The sequence below is a fragment of the Ornithodoros turicata genome, unplaced genomic scaffold, assembly GCF_037126465.1.
Source record: "Ornithodoros turicata isolate Travis unplaced genomic scaffold, ASM3712646v1 Chromosome17, whole genome shotgun sequence".
NCBI classification, from domain to species: domain Eukaryota; kingdom Metazoa; phylum Arthropoda; class Arachnida; order Ixodida; family Argasidae; genus Ornithodoros; species Ornithodoros turicata.
The window spans coordinates 313494-333411 of record NW_026999326.1 but is presented as its reverse complement, the minus strand read 5'-3'; the positions used below and the strand labels follow the sequence as shown (position 1 = coordinate 333411).

General features: G+C 45.7%; 1 protein-coding gene across 3 annotated transcripts in view; it reads left to right on the top strand.

Annotated features, from left to right (window-relative positions):
* The window catches only part of LOC135372798 (synaptic vesicle glycoprotein 2C-like), a 767922-nt gene that overhangs the window by 576900 nt on the left and 171104 nt on the right, over window positions 1-19918 (top strand). For all 3 annotated transcript variants that reach the window (XM_064606261.1, XM_064606262.1, XM_064606263.1), the window contains one exon: window positions 19347-19652. In XM_064606261.1, the coding sequence (XP_064462331.1) occupies window positions 19485-19652 (168 nt within the window). In that variant the 5' untranslated portion in view covers window positions 19347-19484. The remainder of the gene's footprint in view (window positions 1-19346; window positions 19653-19918) is intronic.

Here is a 19918-nt window from a genome sequence, read left to right as displayed (position 1 = left end):
TAAACGTTTAAAAATTATGGGGATTACGTGTCCTTTATGCGCGGATGAAAGTCCACAGAGAAGGTGTAAGAAGGAGTAAGATACACGCGATGCCACTTCTCTGCGAGGTTCGTACACCTGCTATACACCTTCCTCTCAAGTGAAGGAGAGGGACCATCGTTTCTCCTTTTGTGAGGAGTAAAGCTGAGGTGAAAAGAGTACAAATGGGAAATCTACCTTGTTCACTCCATTAGAATATCTTTTAGAATAACAGTGTACTGACATCGTATTTAAAAATCGTTATCGGGTCGAAAATGGGTCTAACTCTCTATTTCCATGGTAGAAGTAGTGCAAGGGTGCAGGCGAGCTGGTAGATTGTAAAACGACGATGAAACCTTTTTGCATTCCATATTTTCATGTTGTGTCTCATAACATCCTAGCCGCTGCAAATAAGTTCGATGTTCAAGTTGTTTTTTCAAATGTTGCGCGTTTAAGGCCTCTTACACCCTTTCATTCTGATATGTCAGTTTGCTGTATTTCACACAAGACCCGCTTTGTTGAGTGTGCCGTAGGCGTTGTGTATTATATTCCTTTTGCATGTGGTTTTTGCTACGTAGGACAGTCTGGTAGGTGCTTAAACATTAGGCTCTTAGAGCAAAAAGGAATGCAGTCAGCCTTTCAGCAAATTCTGAATTGGTCCAACACTTGAAAGATTGTCACAATTGTTTCCCGCTTTTCCAACACACCAGTGTTTTGAAAAAGGTGCGTGACCCATTTGGGCGACTCTGCTGAGTACATAGAGATTATGCCACGAGGCAATTGCGTTAGTGTTCCCTCTGTTTCCCCCTTTGCACCTACCAGGAGGTTATTGGGAGTGTAGGCTGTCATTAAATGCGTTGCTGTTTGAGAACGTGTCGTGTTGTCTCTTTTCTGTTCCGTGTCTCAGGTGTTATCGTCGTTTTTTTCTATTTCCACTTGCTCTTGCCCATGCTCTCTCGATCTGTCTATCACAGACACTTCACTCTAACGGCGTCATGGTAGCACGGAGGCAGTCAGTGATGGAACGATAACGCGTCTTTTACATAAAGACCCCAGTCTCGGAATCGCAACATTCCAACCCAGCTCCCATTAAGTCTCATTTGCTTCTTAACGTGTATTCGATTCTCCTGACTGGCAATCAATAACTTCAATGACTTAAATGACTCTGGCCAAGGTACCAGGCTTGATTAACTGTTGGGCAGTTCCATTTATAATCTACCAAGGGGCGCCATTGACATTTTTGAAATTTGAATTTTTGACATCATTGAAAAACTACATGTTATTCCTAATGCAAAAAGAAGCAAAACAAGCCTAGTTGCAGGTCTCTGCGATGTTTCGTTCTCGGTGGGCGAGGCTCCAAGTAAATGAACGCGATTTGGGCAGTTCCAGCTTTTCAAATTTTGGCGCGCTGGATCCTCAGAACGGCTGCTTTCTCCTGAAAGAATTTTTTTTCACTGGCAGAATGGGTGGCGAAGATTCGCTTCAGACAATTAAATTCGCTGTCAAAGCCCGAAAAAGTTTCGAAAAAAAATCGCGAAAACGCCTCCGAGGACGTTCGTAGCGCAACTTTGCCAATTTTTTTACGTGGCACCACGATTTCCGAACATGACGAAACTTATATGAGATGAAATATCTTTTTTTACTCTTTCGTTTAGTACATAGTGCGTTAACATACCTCACAGGCATCCGTCTACTGTGACGCCGTAATCGCGAAGGGGTGCAAGAAAATCGCTGTTTTCAGGACCGTTTTTCTCAAAAAGGCCATCTTCAATTTTGTTTATATTTTGTGAAGACATGCCTTGGACACCGCTCTTTGACATTATAAAATAAAATTTCTGCTTATTTTATTTCTTCAGGGTGCGCAACTTATTTTCCCGCGCCCTGGTCGCTTTTAGATCCTATGAGTCAGAGAATCGCGTTTTTTACCCGTTTACCTTCTCCTGAAGGCTATGTCATTAGAGGCTGACAAAACCAAGATCAACGTAGACTATTACCACTTAAACAAAAGTGCACTCTGTAGCCCACCCACCTCTACCGATAGGGTTAATCCTAGATAAGCCACTTCAAGGTGAAGCTGTCCCAAGCAGCACAATGTACCGAAAGTCGAGTGCAATAGGGGTGGACGGTATGTGTCTTATCAATGTTCTTTAGTTTCAGGAGTCTGTTCAAGGCCGTCCACCCACCCGTCCACCCCTATTGCACTCGACTTTCAGTATATTGTGCTGCTTGGGGTACGAGAGAAGAGGAAGTGTCGCATGGAAGTATCTTCACATGCGCTTTGCGGGGTCCATTTGTTTCCGAGCTCGGTGCTTTGTGTAAGCAAGTCTGGGAACCGTTATCGGCGACTTTGCTTTCTGGTTCGAAATATGCGCAGTGTCGAAGCATTCAAAACTAGGAATACCAAGGGCACGACTATTGCCGACACACAAAGGCACCTAATTCAGTTTGGTCCTCACGGGTTGTGTGTGCACGCGAGGTTCTTTATTTCTCAACTGTCCATTTCATAAATATGTCATTCACCGAAGACACCACGGTCTTTTCATGAGAACAGCGAGTCAAACGGTTTTTGTGATTTCAGCTCTCCACACTCATTGCTCTCCACACTCGGTGTTTTACACGCTTGTATCGCAGTTATGTGTTTAGTTCCTTTGGCAGCCGGCATAGCATGCTTTTCGAGTACGTCAATGGCAATGAGTCTACAGCAAGAAGCGGTTGTTTTGCTCGGATTACAGTGGGCGACACACGAAGAAAATACTGTGGAATAAGAACTTCAGGGCTGTGTCACTGATCGGTGCGACTTTGTTAGAGACTGTTTTGCCTGCGTCTCAAGCCGACTGTGTTGATGATACGGATGAAATATGTGTGAAATGCTATAACGCATTCCGATTGCAGCTTGTGGACCCTCAAGCCAACAAGATCCTTCACCTCCTAGCTCCGAAGACTCATAAGTTTGTGATCAGACTGAAATCATGCAAAGTGTGAAGAAGATAATTTGTGAAGACGACACTGGGGTCAGCCCACTAAAACCGCCTACAGAAGTTAGACACGCCGTGCTGTACGTAAAACGGAAGCAGAAAGAAACTGCAAGTGCCGTGTCAAGGTCACCTCGTCGCCGTTTGAGTACCGCTTACGGTGTGGACTTTCCTGTGGAGGAAGAAACTGTGGAAAAGAGACAGCGCGACGAATTGCTTGAAAACTTGCGGAAGGCGTATGTTCCAAGCAACACCATGCAGGAACGATGTTGACTCTTGACTTTACTCCCCTTGTCATTCACCAAAGCTGAAATACATCAAGCTATTCCCGAAGCTACAACCTACATGATCAAGAAGAGTCAAAGGCTCATGGAAAACGGCAAAGCATGGGCAACGCCTGATCAATACTCTGGCAGGAATGTTATCGACCCCGAGAATGTGAAGTTGGCCCTCGAGTATTACCTGAACGATAAATTGGACTGTACAATTCAGAGCTTCGAGATGTTGTGAAAATTCTGGGAGCAGATGGCGACAACTTAGAGGCAAAACGCTATATGTCACGAACAATTCGGGAGACATACCACAAGTTTCGGGAGGCGCATCCCGAAGTCTAAATGAGCCTGATAAAGTTCTATTCCCTTCGCCCGTCACATGTCTGTATGAGCCCCTTCAGCGAAGAGTGCGTTTGCACCTACTGTGCCAACTACGACTTATGTCTGAATGCACCGAGTCTTGTCTCGGACAAGTGTTTCACGCATGGGGACCTCAAATCATTGTGCTTGTGCGCAACGCAAACAAGAGAGTGCAAACTGGGTTGGTGCACATCGTGTCCAGGTGAAGTAATTAAAAAAAAACATTCAATGCCGCCTGGGACTGGTGTTTCTCGTAAGCGATTGGTGCTGGGGCTTCGACTGTAATGAAGATGGCAACAATAAATATATGTTTGCAGTAACTATCCTTGATCGATCCTTGGGTGCACGTCAACCTATCTTATCAGCCCGTAATGTCATACCTTTCACCAAGGAAAAAAAAAGAAAGAAAAAGAGCACCATTGTGACTACCATTCTCCGGCACTTAGAATTAAAAGCGACTAGGGTGCGGGAAAAGAATTTGCACACCCCGAAAAAAATAAAATAAGCAGAAATTTTATTTTACACTATTAAAGAGCGGTGTCCAAGGCATGTCTCCACAAAATATTAAGAAAATTGAAGATGGCCTTTTTGAGAAAAACGGTCCTGAAAACAGCGATTTTCTGGCCCCCTTTCGCGATTACGGTGTCACTGTGAACGGATGCTTGAAGGTATGATGACGCGCTATATACTAAACGAAAGACTAAAAAAAGCTCTTTCATCTCATATAAGTTTCGTCATATTCGGAAATTGCGGATCCACATAAGAAATTGGTAAAGTTGCGCCACAAACGTTCTCGGAGGCGTTTTCGCGATTTTATTTCGAAATTTTTTCGGGCTTTGCCACCGAATTTGTCTTAAGCAAATCTTCAGCACCCATTGTGCCAGTTAAAAAATTTGCTTTGAGAATAAAGCAGCCGTTCGGAGGATCCAGCGCGCCAAATTTGGAAACGCTGGATCTGCCCAAATCGCGCTCATTTTCTTGGAGCATTCCCGACCGAGAACGAAATATCGCAGGGACCTGCGACTATGCTTGTTTTGCTTCTGTTTGGATTAGAAATAACATTTATTTTTTTCCCGAAGAAAACAAAAATGTCACCGGCGCCCCTTGGTCGATTATAAATTAAACTACCTGGCGAGATTCTGCGAACAACCCGGTGGATTCGTTGACCATCGCGACATGAACCACGTGCCGGGAGAGACAACCCAAAACGGTAACTCATGGATGCTGCTGGTTGTAACGACTACTCATCTTGTCTTTCACATCGCGCAAAATCTTTCAATATCTTGAGCTTCCGTTGACGCGTTCCTGTCCACTTCAAGCACTCTACGACACAAGCAGATGTGTGCTTTCACCTGCCTGATGTGCTTCATTCCCACCCGTGGTCCCTTAAATAGGTTGGTGAACTGAACAGTTAAAAAAAAAACGGTTGGGAACCATTATAGTTGTCTTCCGGAGCTGAACCGGAACTGAACTTCTATCGTCGAAACTAGACCGGAACCGAGCCGATAAATGTTGCGGTTCGACTCCCTTGTTAAGCACAGCAAGCGGCAGCACGATGACTTGGTCAGTTATCATTTCAGTTCTCCCAAGGCATGGTTAGAGTGCTTTTTTGTATTGTTTCCTTCGCTGGCAACTAATAATCATTCTCTATCACAATATGGGATTCGATTACATGATGGAGTAAAGTTACATTCTGAAAGTTACAGATGATTTCACGTTTTATTTCTACATTTTGCATTTGTTTAATTGGTCATATATAGGATTGCGTTACTTCAAATCACAATCGTGTAAAAATGAAGGCTTACAGTGTGCTTCATCGTTTCTTTTTTTTTCATTTTCTTCGTATTCTTTTTTAAACATGTTATATTTCAAAAAGCACCAAGGAATGCCCAAATATGTCTAGTCTCATTAGGCTTGTGCTCTTTTCTCCCCTGAAATTTCCTAGCCTGTTATACCCGAGGATTAGTAGCGGACTCCAGGCGCGTGTTCTTAGAGCAGTCAGGATGTAATGCTATATTGCTTAATCACAGCACAGCTGACTGATTATCTCAAAAATCCAACAAACACACAAACGTTCGATATGGGATTCTGATGTAAGATCCCAGATCGCATATTGATGCTGAATCCCACGTCCCTCATCAATATGCGATGCTTCCCACATCCCAGATAAACGTGCAGTCGCAGATGATGTATCGATGTGGGATCCCACATAATGTATTTATGGAGGATCCCACGCCCCATATTGATAGGTGGTCCGGCATCCACGTAGGGCCCCATATTTTTGCGGGGTCTCATGTTTCCCGTGCGGGTAACTCAATAATAGCATGCCCATGGGTTGACACCACAGCAGCAGCAGAACACCTTGGGATGATGTGAAACCATACGCTGCACATATTTGACTTGTTTACATTTTATTTACTTTTTATTGAGGTCATTTAGCAATCCACGTATATTGTGCACGGAACGCACCTTTCCTTATTGCCTTTTCTTTCTCATCTTGCACAGCATTGTCTCTTTACTTGTTCATGGCATCTGAAACAGTAGCAAGGAAGAAATCGTAAGACACCAGCAGTTCAATTGATGCCACTGGTGCACAACAAAATCTCCTCTACCGCACGAGTGCGCTTAAAGCTGAGCTACGCCGATTTTGGAATGTTACAGAATGGAATAGGACTCACACGGCATCTTCATTAGGGAACACTGATTATGTATGCAAAATACTGAACCCAAATTATTCGCGTTTCTTTTTTTGTGTGAAAAACGGAGTTTTTAGTTTCACTGACATCCCGTCTTGCTCTCCGACAACCCTCTGTTGACATCACACTCGTGGTCAGGGACGTTTCGGCTTGGCATGACATTTGGCTTGGTTTGTTCCGCCGAGCTGGACGGGTGGCCGGGGTGCCTGCTGCTGCGCAGATTGTGGTAGGGATGCAAGAGTTCGCTATTAGTGCCTAATTATATTTCTGTGACTTCATTGAACCACGAGGAACGTGAGTTTTGCGTTCCTAGGCTGCAATGCATTTGCTAGGCCAGTGCATTCCTTTCGTGTTCTGTGCTGCGAGCCGAAATTGAATGCGTGTTTCACTCCCGCTTGCAACAACAATTCAGCGTGCAGTTCAAATGTTTCAAACCACAAGTTTCCGATAGACGAAAGGAAAAGCTATTGGACTGGAGCAATCGCTTATAGCTCCGGCAAGGTGCCACTTTCGAAAGCTGCGAATTGCTTCGTTCATTTCGGCCATGAATGTTACGCAAGCAACTCGCAACTTGAAGAGCAATTAGGAGTTTTCACATGAAGCCCAAGATTTGCGACCGGAGTGCTGTGCCAACTTTATCTGCAGCTTGCAGAGGCAGGACAAGGCAGCTGATGTAGGTAAGCCGCGTAATGTTAGTTTGACAAGTCAGTCATGTGGTGCAAATGCCATCACATAGAAAGAAAAGGAAAAGACACCATGTGTCAGTTAATGCTTCACCTTTTAGAGTCTCCGTTGTGGAAAGAAGGTGACGTTGGTCTCTAGCGGGTGCATTGTTCTTTTATTTTCATTACTGATTCCGAATGTATCTCATTGGTTAGATTTATAGAAGATTATAGATTTTAGAAATCCTAGTAACGCGAATCCGAACCCGAACCGCAAACATATTTTTTTGCGGTTATACTCCCTGATTATTATTATTAGACCATCCATAGAATCTATTACATTTGTATGCGATAGTATACTAGAGGCGAAGCTCCTGGTTTGTAGAAATTCCAGTAATGGTGATTAAAATTATGGGGGCAGTAGATGACCAACTTAACTAAACACAACGGCTGAATCTCACAAATTTCCTGGCATTTTACTTTCAAAGTGACTTTAATACGGTGCAAAGGATCTTTACTTCCTTGTAAGCTAGAAATATTGAAGTTTTTAGACGTATATCTCTCTTCAAAAAACATGGGAAGCTCTATTGGGATGTGCCTTGTCTGCCATTATAGCTCCTTATGCTATGGCATATTTTGGGAATATTTTACCCCTATTACAATGGATCTCGATTAGGTCTTCGGCATCACCCGTTTTAGTTGCTGAGCATGCAGTTATTTACGATGAGCGCTGTGGTTTCACATTTGTTTCTCTGGAGAAGCAAGTCCAAGCTTCCCCATTTTGCTAAGGATCTTTCAGTTTCGACAGGGCATTTGTGGACCAGGAGAACATTTGCACTCTGTGTATTCTTCTACAAAGTGTACCGTATAGGGCAGAGGACAGTGCCAACCATTTCCACCGGGCTTACCAGGTTCGTGACAAGGTATATACGCTTTGTCGCCGACGAATTTGGTAGCAAAGTCACTTGAATGGCATGTTCCATTTTAAGCACATGCCGTAAAAAAAATAAGGTATCGGAAGTGCTGCCAGGTTGAACATGTGGTGTACATAGCAGCGTGTAATGTTCTCTATTTTGGTGATGTTAGCATTTTCCAACAAGTGAGAAATGTGGCGCTACCCTTGATTAAATCTGTTGGGTCCAGCAAACAGCACTTATACATGATTTGAAGATACTATGACTCACGCAAAAGCAGTATAATGTGGATCCCTACGTTTTCGTTTGGGCAAATATTGTGAGTAAAAGATTGCTTGTGTGGATAGAGCAATGCACTCTCAAGTAAACATGCAAAAATGCATAAGCGCTTTTCATCAACATAGTGCGCCGCGGTCTGCAAGATAAGCACTGTTGTTAAGACCAACGAAATGTTGTTGAGATGGGTTTGCAGGTGTTGTTTCCATTGTCCGCTAGCCTCGGCGAAACGACCAGCCGCATTAACTGGATTTTCTCGCAAGCAGGAGAAGCCTCCAGGAAAGTCGCGGAGAAAGGCTTGAGGGAGAAAGCCTCAGTTCACCCAATCAGAAGCGCGATTCTCTATCTACGTAGATCTACCCATGTACATCACGAAAATGGCTGCGCCCATGGCTAGTTTTTGTTTCTTTGATTGATTAATTTTCGTAATAGGAAGACAAAACTGAAAAACGAAGGTGCATTTCGGGGTAGTTGGATGTGCTCGTCCTGAATATTACAACCGTTTCAACACATCGGGAAATCGGCGTAGCTGATATTTAAAAACTGGCAATTGTTCGGACAACAGAAAGAAGAAGAAAAAATACTGTGCAACAAACTACGGCATCGTAGTACCCTTCGTCGTACCCCTACGGCGACCTAGTACCCCTACGGCGTCATAGTACCCTTCGTCTGCTCCATTATCTCCAATGCAATAAGCAGATAGGACAGTGTACGATGCCCTTTATGTCAGATGGCTCGAATTGATCGATCAAGTTTGACTTAAAACCGCTGTCATCCTATCTTCCTCTCTTACTAGTGCCCACATTTGTCCTGCATTCTGAGTAAAAATAGTGTCATCACAACTCCTTTAAGGGAGCAAATGGGTTGTCCCTTGGAGCACTCCCTTTTGCAGTCAAACACACACCCTCCGCGAAGGATTTCCAATTTACTCCATTTACCCTGAGTAACCATGACATCAGTTACAGGTATCATGCTGACATTATGTCAGTGCCGCTGCAGCTGCTTTGTAATCCTCTGTGAAATTTCTGTCTGAGGAATATCTGTGTGTCCGGTTATAAGCAACTCGTGGTTATAAGAGTCGTGGGGTGTGATACCTCCATCTAAGAAACTTGTGTAATCCCACGGAACTACTTACCTACTGAAAAAAAAGGACATCCGAGCTCGTAGTGTTGACTGATTAGATGAGTCATAGAATTAGTGAGCCAATCTTCGTTAACTTCATCTTCATCAACTTCCATTCTTCATCGTTTTGGTCTACTATTCCCCATACCCGTAATTTACTGATTAATTTTGTTTTTCCCTACAAAGTCAACAACTGAGGTTCCTGCAGTAACCATAATTCGGAACCAACGCGGTCACCACCGGTTGAAGTATTCGACGTAATTAGTTGTGTCAGATGGTCACATTTCACGCTAGACTCCCACGTAAGGGTGAGAACTTAACCAAGTGAGAGTCTTAGTCTAAAATCATGGAATATGCAACAAAAATGATGCAATATATATCACTGCACTGTAGTACACAAGTTTATAACCCGAAAGTTACCGCAGGCGAAGGAGAGGGATGTCACCACATCACTTGTCCATTAAAATTTGGCCCGCAAGTGGGAGTACCTATTTGCTGTGATGGAGTTACATTACAACTTCAGGAAGCAAGAGGGAGTAAGCGACTGTCACTAGGAGTGGGAATGGAGTAATGTGAAGCAAACTGATGGCGCAATCTCGCGGTTTATCCGAGTCTGACCCGCTCCTGATCCGGCGCTATCCACGTCCGATCCGCAGATCACAACAAGCGTCCATATTTCATCCGAACCTAGAAGTTTCTTGCGGATATCCGCGGGTATACGCTTCCATACGCGAGTGGTGCAAGGCTTTATATAGCTGTGAGCCTCATTGGAACTTAGGACAGCATGGACGATGAACCACCACCACGAGATTCCGTCGTTTCCAGTACTGCCATGTAAACAACTTTTTTTGCACGTTCGTCTTTTCCCTTAGCGTTAATTTGTTGGACTTTTCGTGGTTAATATTTTTGCTGAATTGTTCAGCATTTAAATGTGACAGTTAAAGGAAAGTTTCCTCAACGGAACCTATATCCACGCGCCTACAATATTAGTAGTATAGAAATGTGTCCTAGAGCCAAGAGGTTTATCTAATCCAATTCCAACCCAATTCGAATCCAATTCTAAACCATAATCCAGTTCTAATCCAACACAATCCAGTTCCAACCCAACATAAGCCAAATCCAAAGCCATCTGATTGGCCGCCATTAGCTCCGCCCACTTCACGTTGATTGGCCCATGCTAAGCCTACTGATATTTGATTGGCTGACCATAGCTCCGCTCCTTTATGCTTGGCTCCGCCCAGTTCACGCTGAATGGCCCGTGTTAAGCCTACTGATCATTGATTGGTTGACTGTAGCTCTGCCCTTTTATGCTAATTACTCGGCTCCGCCCACTTCACGCTGATTGGTGCATGCATATGGCTGAGCACAGCTCCGCCCCTTTATGCTAACTAACCGGCTCCGCTGATTGGTCCATTCTAAGCCTACTGATCACTCTCCACATTTTCCAGCCCTCTGATTGGCCGTCCCCAATTTAGGCCTACCGATTGGCCCGTTCTAAGCTCACTGATTGGCTCGCTGAACATAGCCTTCATTAGCGCCCGCCAAATGGCAGTAACCCTGCTGCGGCTTTATCTCAGATGTTCAAACTTACCTTGTGGCGTGCAACTTTCCGCCCACTTCATGCTGATTGGTTCATTCTAAGCCTACTGATTCAGATGTCTAAGCCAAAGCCTACTGATCACCCTCCCAGACTTTCCTGACGCTCTGATTGGCCGTCCCCAATGGAAGCCTACCGATTAGCCCTCGCTGGCCCATTCTAAGCCCACTGACACCAGATGGCGGAACTCTTTCGCGCTGATTGGCCCTTCACAACGATTGGTCCATTCTAAGCCTACCGATGGCTGGCCCTGATTGGTCCAGCCTACTGAACGGTGATTGGCTAACCTGAATTTGTCGCTCCTAAGCCAGGCAGCAGCTTCAGACAAGACACACGACAATTGTTGATTTTAACCTTTATTTGGTACAACAGCCTCCTAGTCCAGCTGTGGGATGGTTCAGCTGCATCAGAGAGATCATTGGTCCCGGTCATCTCTCACGCTCATTGCTCACTCAGCTCCCTCGGTCGATTCCAACTGTTATTGGTTCATCTAACTGCAAGTGGTCTGCTCGTTAGTCCATCTGACTGCAAGTGGCCCCTCACCCAGCTCCTTATTGGTTCTAGTTGGTCACAGCTCCCTCATAGGCTCCAACTCCGATTGGTGCATCTAACAGCAAGTGGTCACTCACCCACTCCTATTGATCCATTGAACTGCAAGCCACTCATTGGTCACTCACACATAAATTTAACTGTGGGAGATTGTAACTTTTACCATAAGATAAGTTTAGCGGGGGCCAACTGCTATTGGCCTGTGCTAACCGCATGCCTCCACCCTGCTGCTCATTGGTTCACAACGTACATGCTCTGACGGCACCGAAGAAGGTTCTCTACACATTTAATAGAAATTATGCTACTGGTTCAGCTGCGTCATAGGGCACAGCTTGGTTCTGCTGTGGTTGGCCCTGATTGGTCCATGCTACTTACCTCGTGCCGCAACTCTTTACTGGCTCTACCCACTTTGCGTTCCCACTGCTGACTTCTAAGCCAGTCCACGCTAAGCCTACTGATCACTCTACCAGACTTTCTAAACACTCTAATTGGCCGCTACCGATTGGCCCTCACTGGCCCGTTCTAAGCCCACTGACACCAGATGGCGCAACTCTTCGCCAGCTCTGCCTACTTCATGCTGATTGGTCCATTCTAAGCCTACTGACTTCTAACCCGAACCATGGTAAGCCTACTGATTGTCCCTTCACACCGAAGCCTACCGATGTCTGACCCTGATTGGTCCACGCTAAGCCTACTGAACAGTGATTGGCTAGCCTGTTGCTCCTAAACCACAATGCAGCAGCATCAGACAAGACACACGACAATTGTTGATTTCAACCTTTATTTGGTACAACAGCCTCCTGGTTCAGCTGCATCAGAGAATTCATTACTCCTGGTCATTTCTTGCACTCATTGCTCACTCAGCTCCCTCGATAGACACCAACTGCTGTCAGTTCATCTAACTACAAGTGGTTGTGCTCATTGGCCCATCTGACTACAAGCCTCTCATTGGTCACTTATGTCTAGAGCTCCCTAACAGGCTCCAACTGCAATTCCACTCATCGCTAGACCCAACTGCTACTCCCTCTAATCTCTAGATGAGATAATATAAGTTTAACTGTGGGATATTGAAACTGTTACCATAAGATAGATTTAGCCTGGGGCTGGTAGGCTCCAACTGCTATCGGCCCATGCCTCCATCCGGCTGCTCACTGGTTCACAATGAAACTTTTTCACATGCTCTGCCCTACACATAGAAGAGATGGCGCCGCTTGTGATTACCCTCTTTGCAAAGATGGACAGCTGCCATTGCATTGGTGACTCATTTCTATCCAACTGGGTCATACTTCTAGAGAGCCAGCGTTAGAAGACTGAACAGCTTACCTGCCGCCGCCTCCCGCTGTTCACATAGCCACAGTTGCTAATGGGAAATATAAAAAAAAACGTGTTTAGGGTACACATCTCAAAACACACCCTACACGAGTAAAGTTGGCTTTCCCCGGTTGCATGCGTGCGTTAGGTGAAGCACCCCCCATCTGGCTGCTCACTGGTTCACAATGAAACTTTTTCACATGCTCAGACGGAAGAAGGTTCCCTACACATAGAAGAGATGGCGCCGCTTGTGATTAACCGCTTTGCAAAGATGGACAGCTGCCATTGCATTGGTGACTCATTTCTATCCAACTGGGTCATACTTCTAGAGAGCCAGCGTTAGAAGACTGAACAGCTTACCTGCCGCCGCCTCCCACTGTTCACATAGCCACAGTTGCTAATGGGAAATAAAAAAAAAACGTTTTCAGGGTACACATCTCAAAACACACCCTACACGAGTAAAGTTGGCTTCCCCCGGTTGCATGCGTGTGTTAGGTCAAGCCCACCACTGAGAACAAGCTTAGGATCGCTTAGGATCTGTGTGCTTTGCAGTTCAACCTAAAAATTGTTTCAATCAAGCAGAATGGAAAATGATGCAATGGAGCGCGTTCATTCTTGAGAACGAATTTTGTGACAGAACAAAGAAAATCATTTCAATGTGTATTAAACAAAGTGCGAAAAACTCATCGTGATGCTAATCAGGGAAGCCTGTACGCGTTCGAAATAAGCAGGAAGAAGCACATGATCGAGAAAACATTGATAGTTGATGCTGTGCAGAGAAGCTGGTTTGAGAGAAAAACAACTTGAATGATCAATAAGCCCTATAGAGCTTGGGTCCGTTTTTATTTTAGACAGCACGCATTCAACACACGAAATTAAATAAATCGAGCAGAATGACAATAGCATAGTGGTGCTATGTGGTGAAGCTCAAGACGCACTGACGCTCCAACGCTCCAACGCTTATTAAACAATGCTATGCACGCACGTACTCAAGCTTAAAAAAAGAAGATTCAACCCAAGCTGAGTATGAAGAAACACAATTTCACATTGCTCCCCTCGGAATATTCTGTTCAAACATAGCCAGCGCACGCGACACAGCTCGTACGCAGAGCACAACTGGAAGCACCCTTAGAAATATAAGTTCAGGGCACAACGTCGCACTATGAACCAGTTCATCTCGAACAAAAAATGCGCTCACCTTGACAGACGGGCACGTAGATTCACGAGCAGCATGCAGCAATATCTGAAACATGTTCATCTAATCTAAGCCTACGCACGCACGTACTCAACTCAAGCTGAGTATGAAGAAACACAATTTCAGATTGATCAGTAATTCACGCATTTCTTGCAACTCTTCATCTGTGAATCGCTTTCCATGAGGAGTTCGCCTCCCCGTGTCGACCTTGCGTAAGTCCAACACGTCCAGCTTTTCGTTCTCCTGAACAATGCTCCCATCACTGGGTTTATCCAGCTTTTCGAAAACAGACGACTTCTCAGTTTCTACGCACACTGAATGAACTGAAAATGAGAACTTTCCTCATCTTCCTCGCTGTGCGTTTGACCCAGAGTCGACCGACGGACCTAGGGTCCGCCGCAAAGTACTCAGTTTGGCCATGACGGGTGGAAGTGCGTTTTGATATAAAACAGATGGTCCCAACCGGAGGGGTATATTACGCGCCTGTGTTTCGGCTATCTAGTTTTCCGTGCGGCTGGCACGGTAAGTGGTCGACATGTAGGTGCCTGGAAGGTGCGCGACATCACCAATGCAATGGCAGCTGTCCATCTTTGCAAAGAGGGTAATCACAAGCGGCGCCATCTCTTCTATGTGTAGGGCAGAGCATGTCAAAAAGTTTCATTGTGAACCAGTGAGCAGCCGGATGGAGGCATGGGCCGATAGCAGTTTGAGCCTACCAGCCCCAGGCTAAATCTATCTTATGGTAAAAGTTTCAATATCCCACAGTTAAACTTATATTATCTCATCTAGAGATTAGAGGAAGTAACAGTTGGGTCTAGTGATGAGTGGAATTGCAGTTGGAGCCTGTTAGGGAGCTCTAGACATTAGTGACCAATGAGAGGCTTGTAGTCAGATGGGCCAATGAGCACAACCACTTGTAGTTAGATGAACCGACAGCAGTTGGTGTCTATCGAGGGAGCTGAGTGACCAATGAGCGCAAGAGATGACCAGGACTAATGAACTCTCTGATGCAGCTGAACCAGGAGGCTGTTGTACCAAATAAAGGTTGAAATCAACAATTGTCGTGTGTCTTGTCTGAAGCTGCTGCATTGTGGTTTAGGAGCGACAGGCTAGCCAATCACTGTCCAGTAGGCTTAGCGTGGACCAATCAGGGCCAGACATCGGTAGGCTTCGGTGTGAAGGGACAATCAGTAGGCTTAGCATGGTTCGGGTTAGAAGTCAGTAGGCTTAGAATGGACCAATCAGCATGAAGTAGGCAGAGCTGGCGAAGAGTTGCGCCATCTGGTGTCAGTGGGCTTAGAACGGGCCAGTGAGGGCCAATCGGTAGCAGCCAATTAGAGCGTTTAGAAAGTCTGGTAGAGTGATCAGTAGGCTTAGCGTGGACTGGCTTAGAAGTCAGTAGGCTTAGAATGGACCAATCAATGCGAAGTGGGTAGAGCCAGTAAAGAGTTGCGCCACGAGGTAAGTAGCATGGACCAATCAGGGCCAGCCACAGCAGAACCAAGCCGTGCCCTATGACGCAGCTGGAGCAGTAGCATAATTTCTATTAAATGTGTAGAGAACCTTCTTCGGCGCCCTCAGAGCATGTGCGTTGTGAACCAATGAGCAGCAGGGTGGAGGCATGCGGTTAGCACGGGCCAATAGCAGTTGGAGCCTACCAGCGTATGACCCCCGCTAAACTTATCTTATGGTAAAAGTTACAATCTCCCACAGTTAAATTTATCTCATCTAGAGATGAGTGTGAGTGACCAATGAGTGACTTGCAGTTCAATGGATCAATAGGAGTGGGTGAGTGACCACTTGCTGTTAGATGGACCAATCGGAGTTGGAGCCTATGCGGGAGCTGTGATCAACTAGAACCAATAAGGAGCTGGGTGAGCGGCCACTTGCAGTCAGATGGACTAAGGAGCAGACCACTTGCAGTTAGATGAACCAATAACAGTTGGAATCTACCGAGGGAGCTGAGTGAGCAATGAGCGCGAGAGATGACCGGGACCAATGATCTCTCTGATGCAGCTCAACCAGCCCACAGCTGGACTAGGAGGCTGTTGTACCAAATAAAGGTTGAAATCAACAATTGTCGTGTGTGTTGTCTGAAGCTGCTGCCTGGCTTAGGAGCGACAAATTCAGGTTAGCCAATCACCGTTCAGTAGGCTTAGCGTGGACCAATCAGGGCCAGCCATCGGTAGGCTTAGAAGGGACCAATCGTTGTGAAGGGCCAATCAGCGTGAAGTGGGCGGAACCAGTAAAGAGTTGCGCCATCTGGTGTCAGTGGGCTTAGAACGGGCCAGCGAGGGCTAATCGGTAGGCTTACATTGGGGACGGCCAATCAGAGCATCAGGAAAGTCTGGGAGGGTGATCAGTAGGCTTTGGCTTAGACGTCTGAATCAGTAGGCTTAGAATAGACCAATCAGCATGAAGTGGGCGGAAAGTTGCATACCACAAGGTAAGCTTGAACATCTAAGATAAAGCCGCAGCGGGGCCGCTGCCATCTGGCGGGCGCTAATGAAGGCTATGTTCAGCGAGCCAATCAGTGGGCTTAGAACGGGCCAATCGGTAGGTTTAAATTGGGGACGGCCTATCAGAGGGCTGGAAAATGTGGAGAGTGATCAGTAGGCTTAGAACGGACCAATCAGCGGAGCCGATTAGCATAAAGGGGCGGAGCTGTGCTCAGCGATACGCATGCACCAATCAGTGTGAAGTGGGCGGAGCCGAGTAATTAGCATGAAAGGGCGGAGCTACAGTCAACCAATCAATGATCAGTAGGCTTAGCACGGGCCATTCAGCGTGAACTGGGCGGAGCCAAGCCAACTAATTAGCATAAAGGAGCGGAGCTACGGTCAGCCAATCAAAGATCAGTAGTCTTAGCATGGGCCAATCAACGTGAAGTGGGCGGAGCTAATGGCGGCCAATCAGATGGCTTTGGATTTGGCTTGTCTTGGATTAGAACTGGATTATGGCTTAGAATTGGATTCGAATTGGATTAGAGAAAACTCTTGGCTATATGACACTTTTCTATACTACTAATGTGCATACTGGTGAATTGAAACTCCAGAGAGCTCAACTGGAGCCATGTTCCTTTGGTCCGGGTGGCTGTCATATTGAAAACCAACCAGAAAAAAATCGGAAATACGCAGAATTAAAACGGGAGCCCAAGAAACAAATATAGCACCCCCACCGGATACATTCAACGTGAGTCTGTGTGGCCGCAATACCTTCGACTACAAAAAAATTATTTTCTCCCGTATACGAAAAAACACCCTCGAGATTTTTTAAATATGTTGTAGAGGAAGGCTCGTTCTATAAAACTGCGTGGGTTTCAGGCGTCTCTTCCGACCTCTTCATTGCGTGTTTTACGCTCGACTGTAGCGAATTTTGGAAAAATCGCATAATTTCTCTTTTTTTCCTGCAATGACTACAAGAATTACGTGTCTTGCGATTTTTCCTGTTGAAGTATTCCACGAGGCCTTCTCAGGGAAAAATATTAATTAAAATTTAATGGTTTGATTTTCCACAAAAAAATCGCGATGTAGGAGGAAAATTGCGAAACTTCCGACCTTTGTATACCAGCACCGATTACAGCACGACAACCGGGATTTGAACGCTGTGTAAAGCATGGTTTCCTCTATCGCAAAAGAAAACCGCGCAGTTCTAGGTGCTTTCTATGAGCCGCAGCTGCCGTTCACGCCAGGCACGGTTTTCGCCAGCGCTGCGAACTTGCTCGTGTGTAGCACCCGCCACATTGAGATTTGGGAAGAAATGTCTCGTGGTGTGTCGTTTTGCACTATTAGGGACAGCTAAAAAAATTTCGTAAAAATTCGCGATAGTTTTGTGAGGGACGAGCAGGTCCGCTGGATCATTTCGCGACACAGCATTTTGTCGCGAGATCCCGCGTGCCACTGTTGAATTTGTCACTAGTCGCGTGCTATGCGATCCCTCCTCAATGGTAACGCATTAGAAGGTTTGAAAACGTTGTAACCGGCTCTCTAACTACCCTGGCTGCAGCGCGCCCTTGCACAAGGGCATGACGGGACTGTTACATCCTGGATTGCTGCGCCATCTTTCCGTCGACAGCATACGCAGGGTGGTAACTGAGCCCATTTACCACTCAGGGTAAACAAGTTTATCACACGACACAACGATAATTTCGCGAAGCAACGGTATTATCGTATTTGAGAAGTAATTAAGCAGAAAACACAGACAGGGAATACGGTTGCGTTTTGATCCGAAATGCTGTCACCAGTGCAGGCTGATTTTCCGTTACTACAATGAGGATATCTCCGAACCCGTGCTTGCAAAGTTGCGTGTCAGATGCAGAGGACCTCGGAATTTGTTAACTTGAAGCCTATTCAACAGTATCTGTAATCCGGAGGATTGCTCCCACGTTTGTGATTACAATTTGCACTGTCTTTCAGCATAATACCTCAGCTTTACGCGTGCGGTTTCGCGCGCTAAGTTTCCAGCGGGGTGCATTTGTGTATGCGTGTTTTCTTTGATGATTCGTTGACAAAGGTTACTTTTTGATATCTCATGTTATGAGCCGTAATAACCTGTAAGCTTCACTGGGAAGTTACGCCTGTTGTACAGATCGAAATTTCCAAAAAAATAATGAGTTTCGTATGCATGTACCACGCTGAAAACGTCAAAGAGATAACAGTAACAAAACATACACTATCAGCATATTTCGAAGAAGTCGTACTGTTCTCAGATCAACGCTCTAGGCTTTCGGATAATCCATTTGTACATTTCATAGGTATAAATTTGACTCCCCCCTCCCCCCAGGGACGTAAAGTTAGGACCCACGTACAGGGCTGTACAGTACCACCCTCAGGCAATTCACACATTTGCGGAAAGCCATTACCACCATAATAGGGATAGCATTGACCACCTTTTTTCTTAAGAATGTATCAGAGCTACACTGTTAAAACAGAACTTCACCACATAGTGCGCTCGTAGCCAACCATCATTCCGAATGATATCATTATGTGCATTGATTTGTTGAAAACGGGAGGAGGCGCCTATCTGAGACACATTATGCTTGTCCCAGATAGGCGCCTCCCCCTGTTTTGAACAAATCAGGACACAGAATGATATCATTCGGAATGACGGTTGGCTAGGATCGTGCTCTGTGGTGAAGTTCTGTTTTAACAGTGTAGAGCACGGAAACTGGAGGCTGGCTAAATGTGACGAGAACACGAGGTTATTTTCTGCAATATACTTACTCACCATACTGCCCGATGTTTTATGATATTGAGCCCCTGCTAAATTACATTTATGTCTTACAAACGAAATCATTATTCGCTAACGTTCAATGAAACGTTGATGTCCATCTCTTACCATGTTGCAGCAACGTTCTCCCTGGCATTACGGAGTGACATTCTTGTGCACCATTTATGTTGCAGGCTGTGGTACAAGCTCATCCCAAGCAGCTGCAGCAGCACCGTAGAAAAGTGCGTCCAGCCTTAGAGCTCGGACGCTAAATATCCGCGTGGTAATCACCAGTCGACAGGACGGCGCCCCGGTACGAGGCCGCTGGCGGCATGAAGGGAGACGACGAGTCCGAGTCCGTGTCGCTGGTGGCCCGAGAGAGTGTGCCTGGCTCTTACACGGAAGACCAGAGAGGAGTGTCCGCTGCACTTAGAGAAACAGACTACGTAGATGCAAATGTCCCTCTGCTCTCGCAGTTCCACGAGGACGCCATCGCTCAGGTTAGCGCATTTTCATTGTTTCCTCCTTGTTGACGTTCGAGAGATTGGACGCAGGTTCGTTTCTGTTCTGTTCGTCCATTGCCACAATGCTCTCGCTAGGATATAAACACTCGGTGCGAGTTGAAGACTGAGCTCTTTGAAACGTCTACGTAGAGTTCAGTAAAAGTCAACTCGGCAACTCAATGGTTGCACGTTTGAATGCAAATAATAGGTTCTTTCCTGCCAGAGTGTGGAGCTATGACATTATTCTGCGAACACCGCTTATT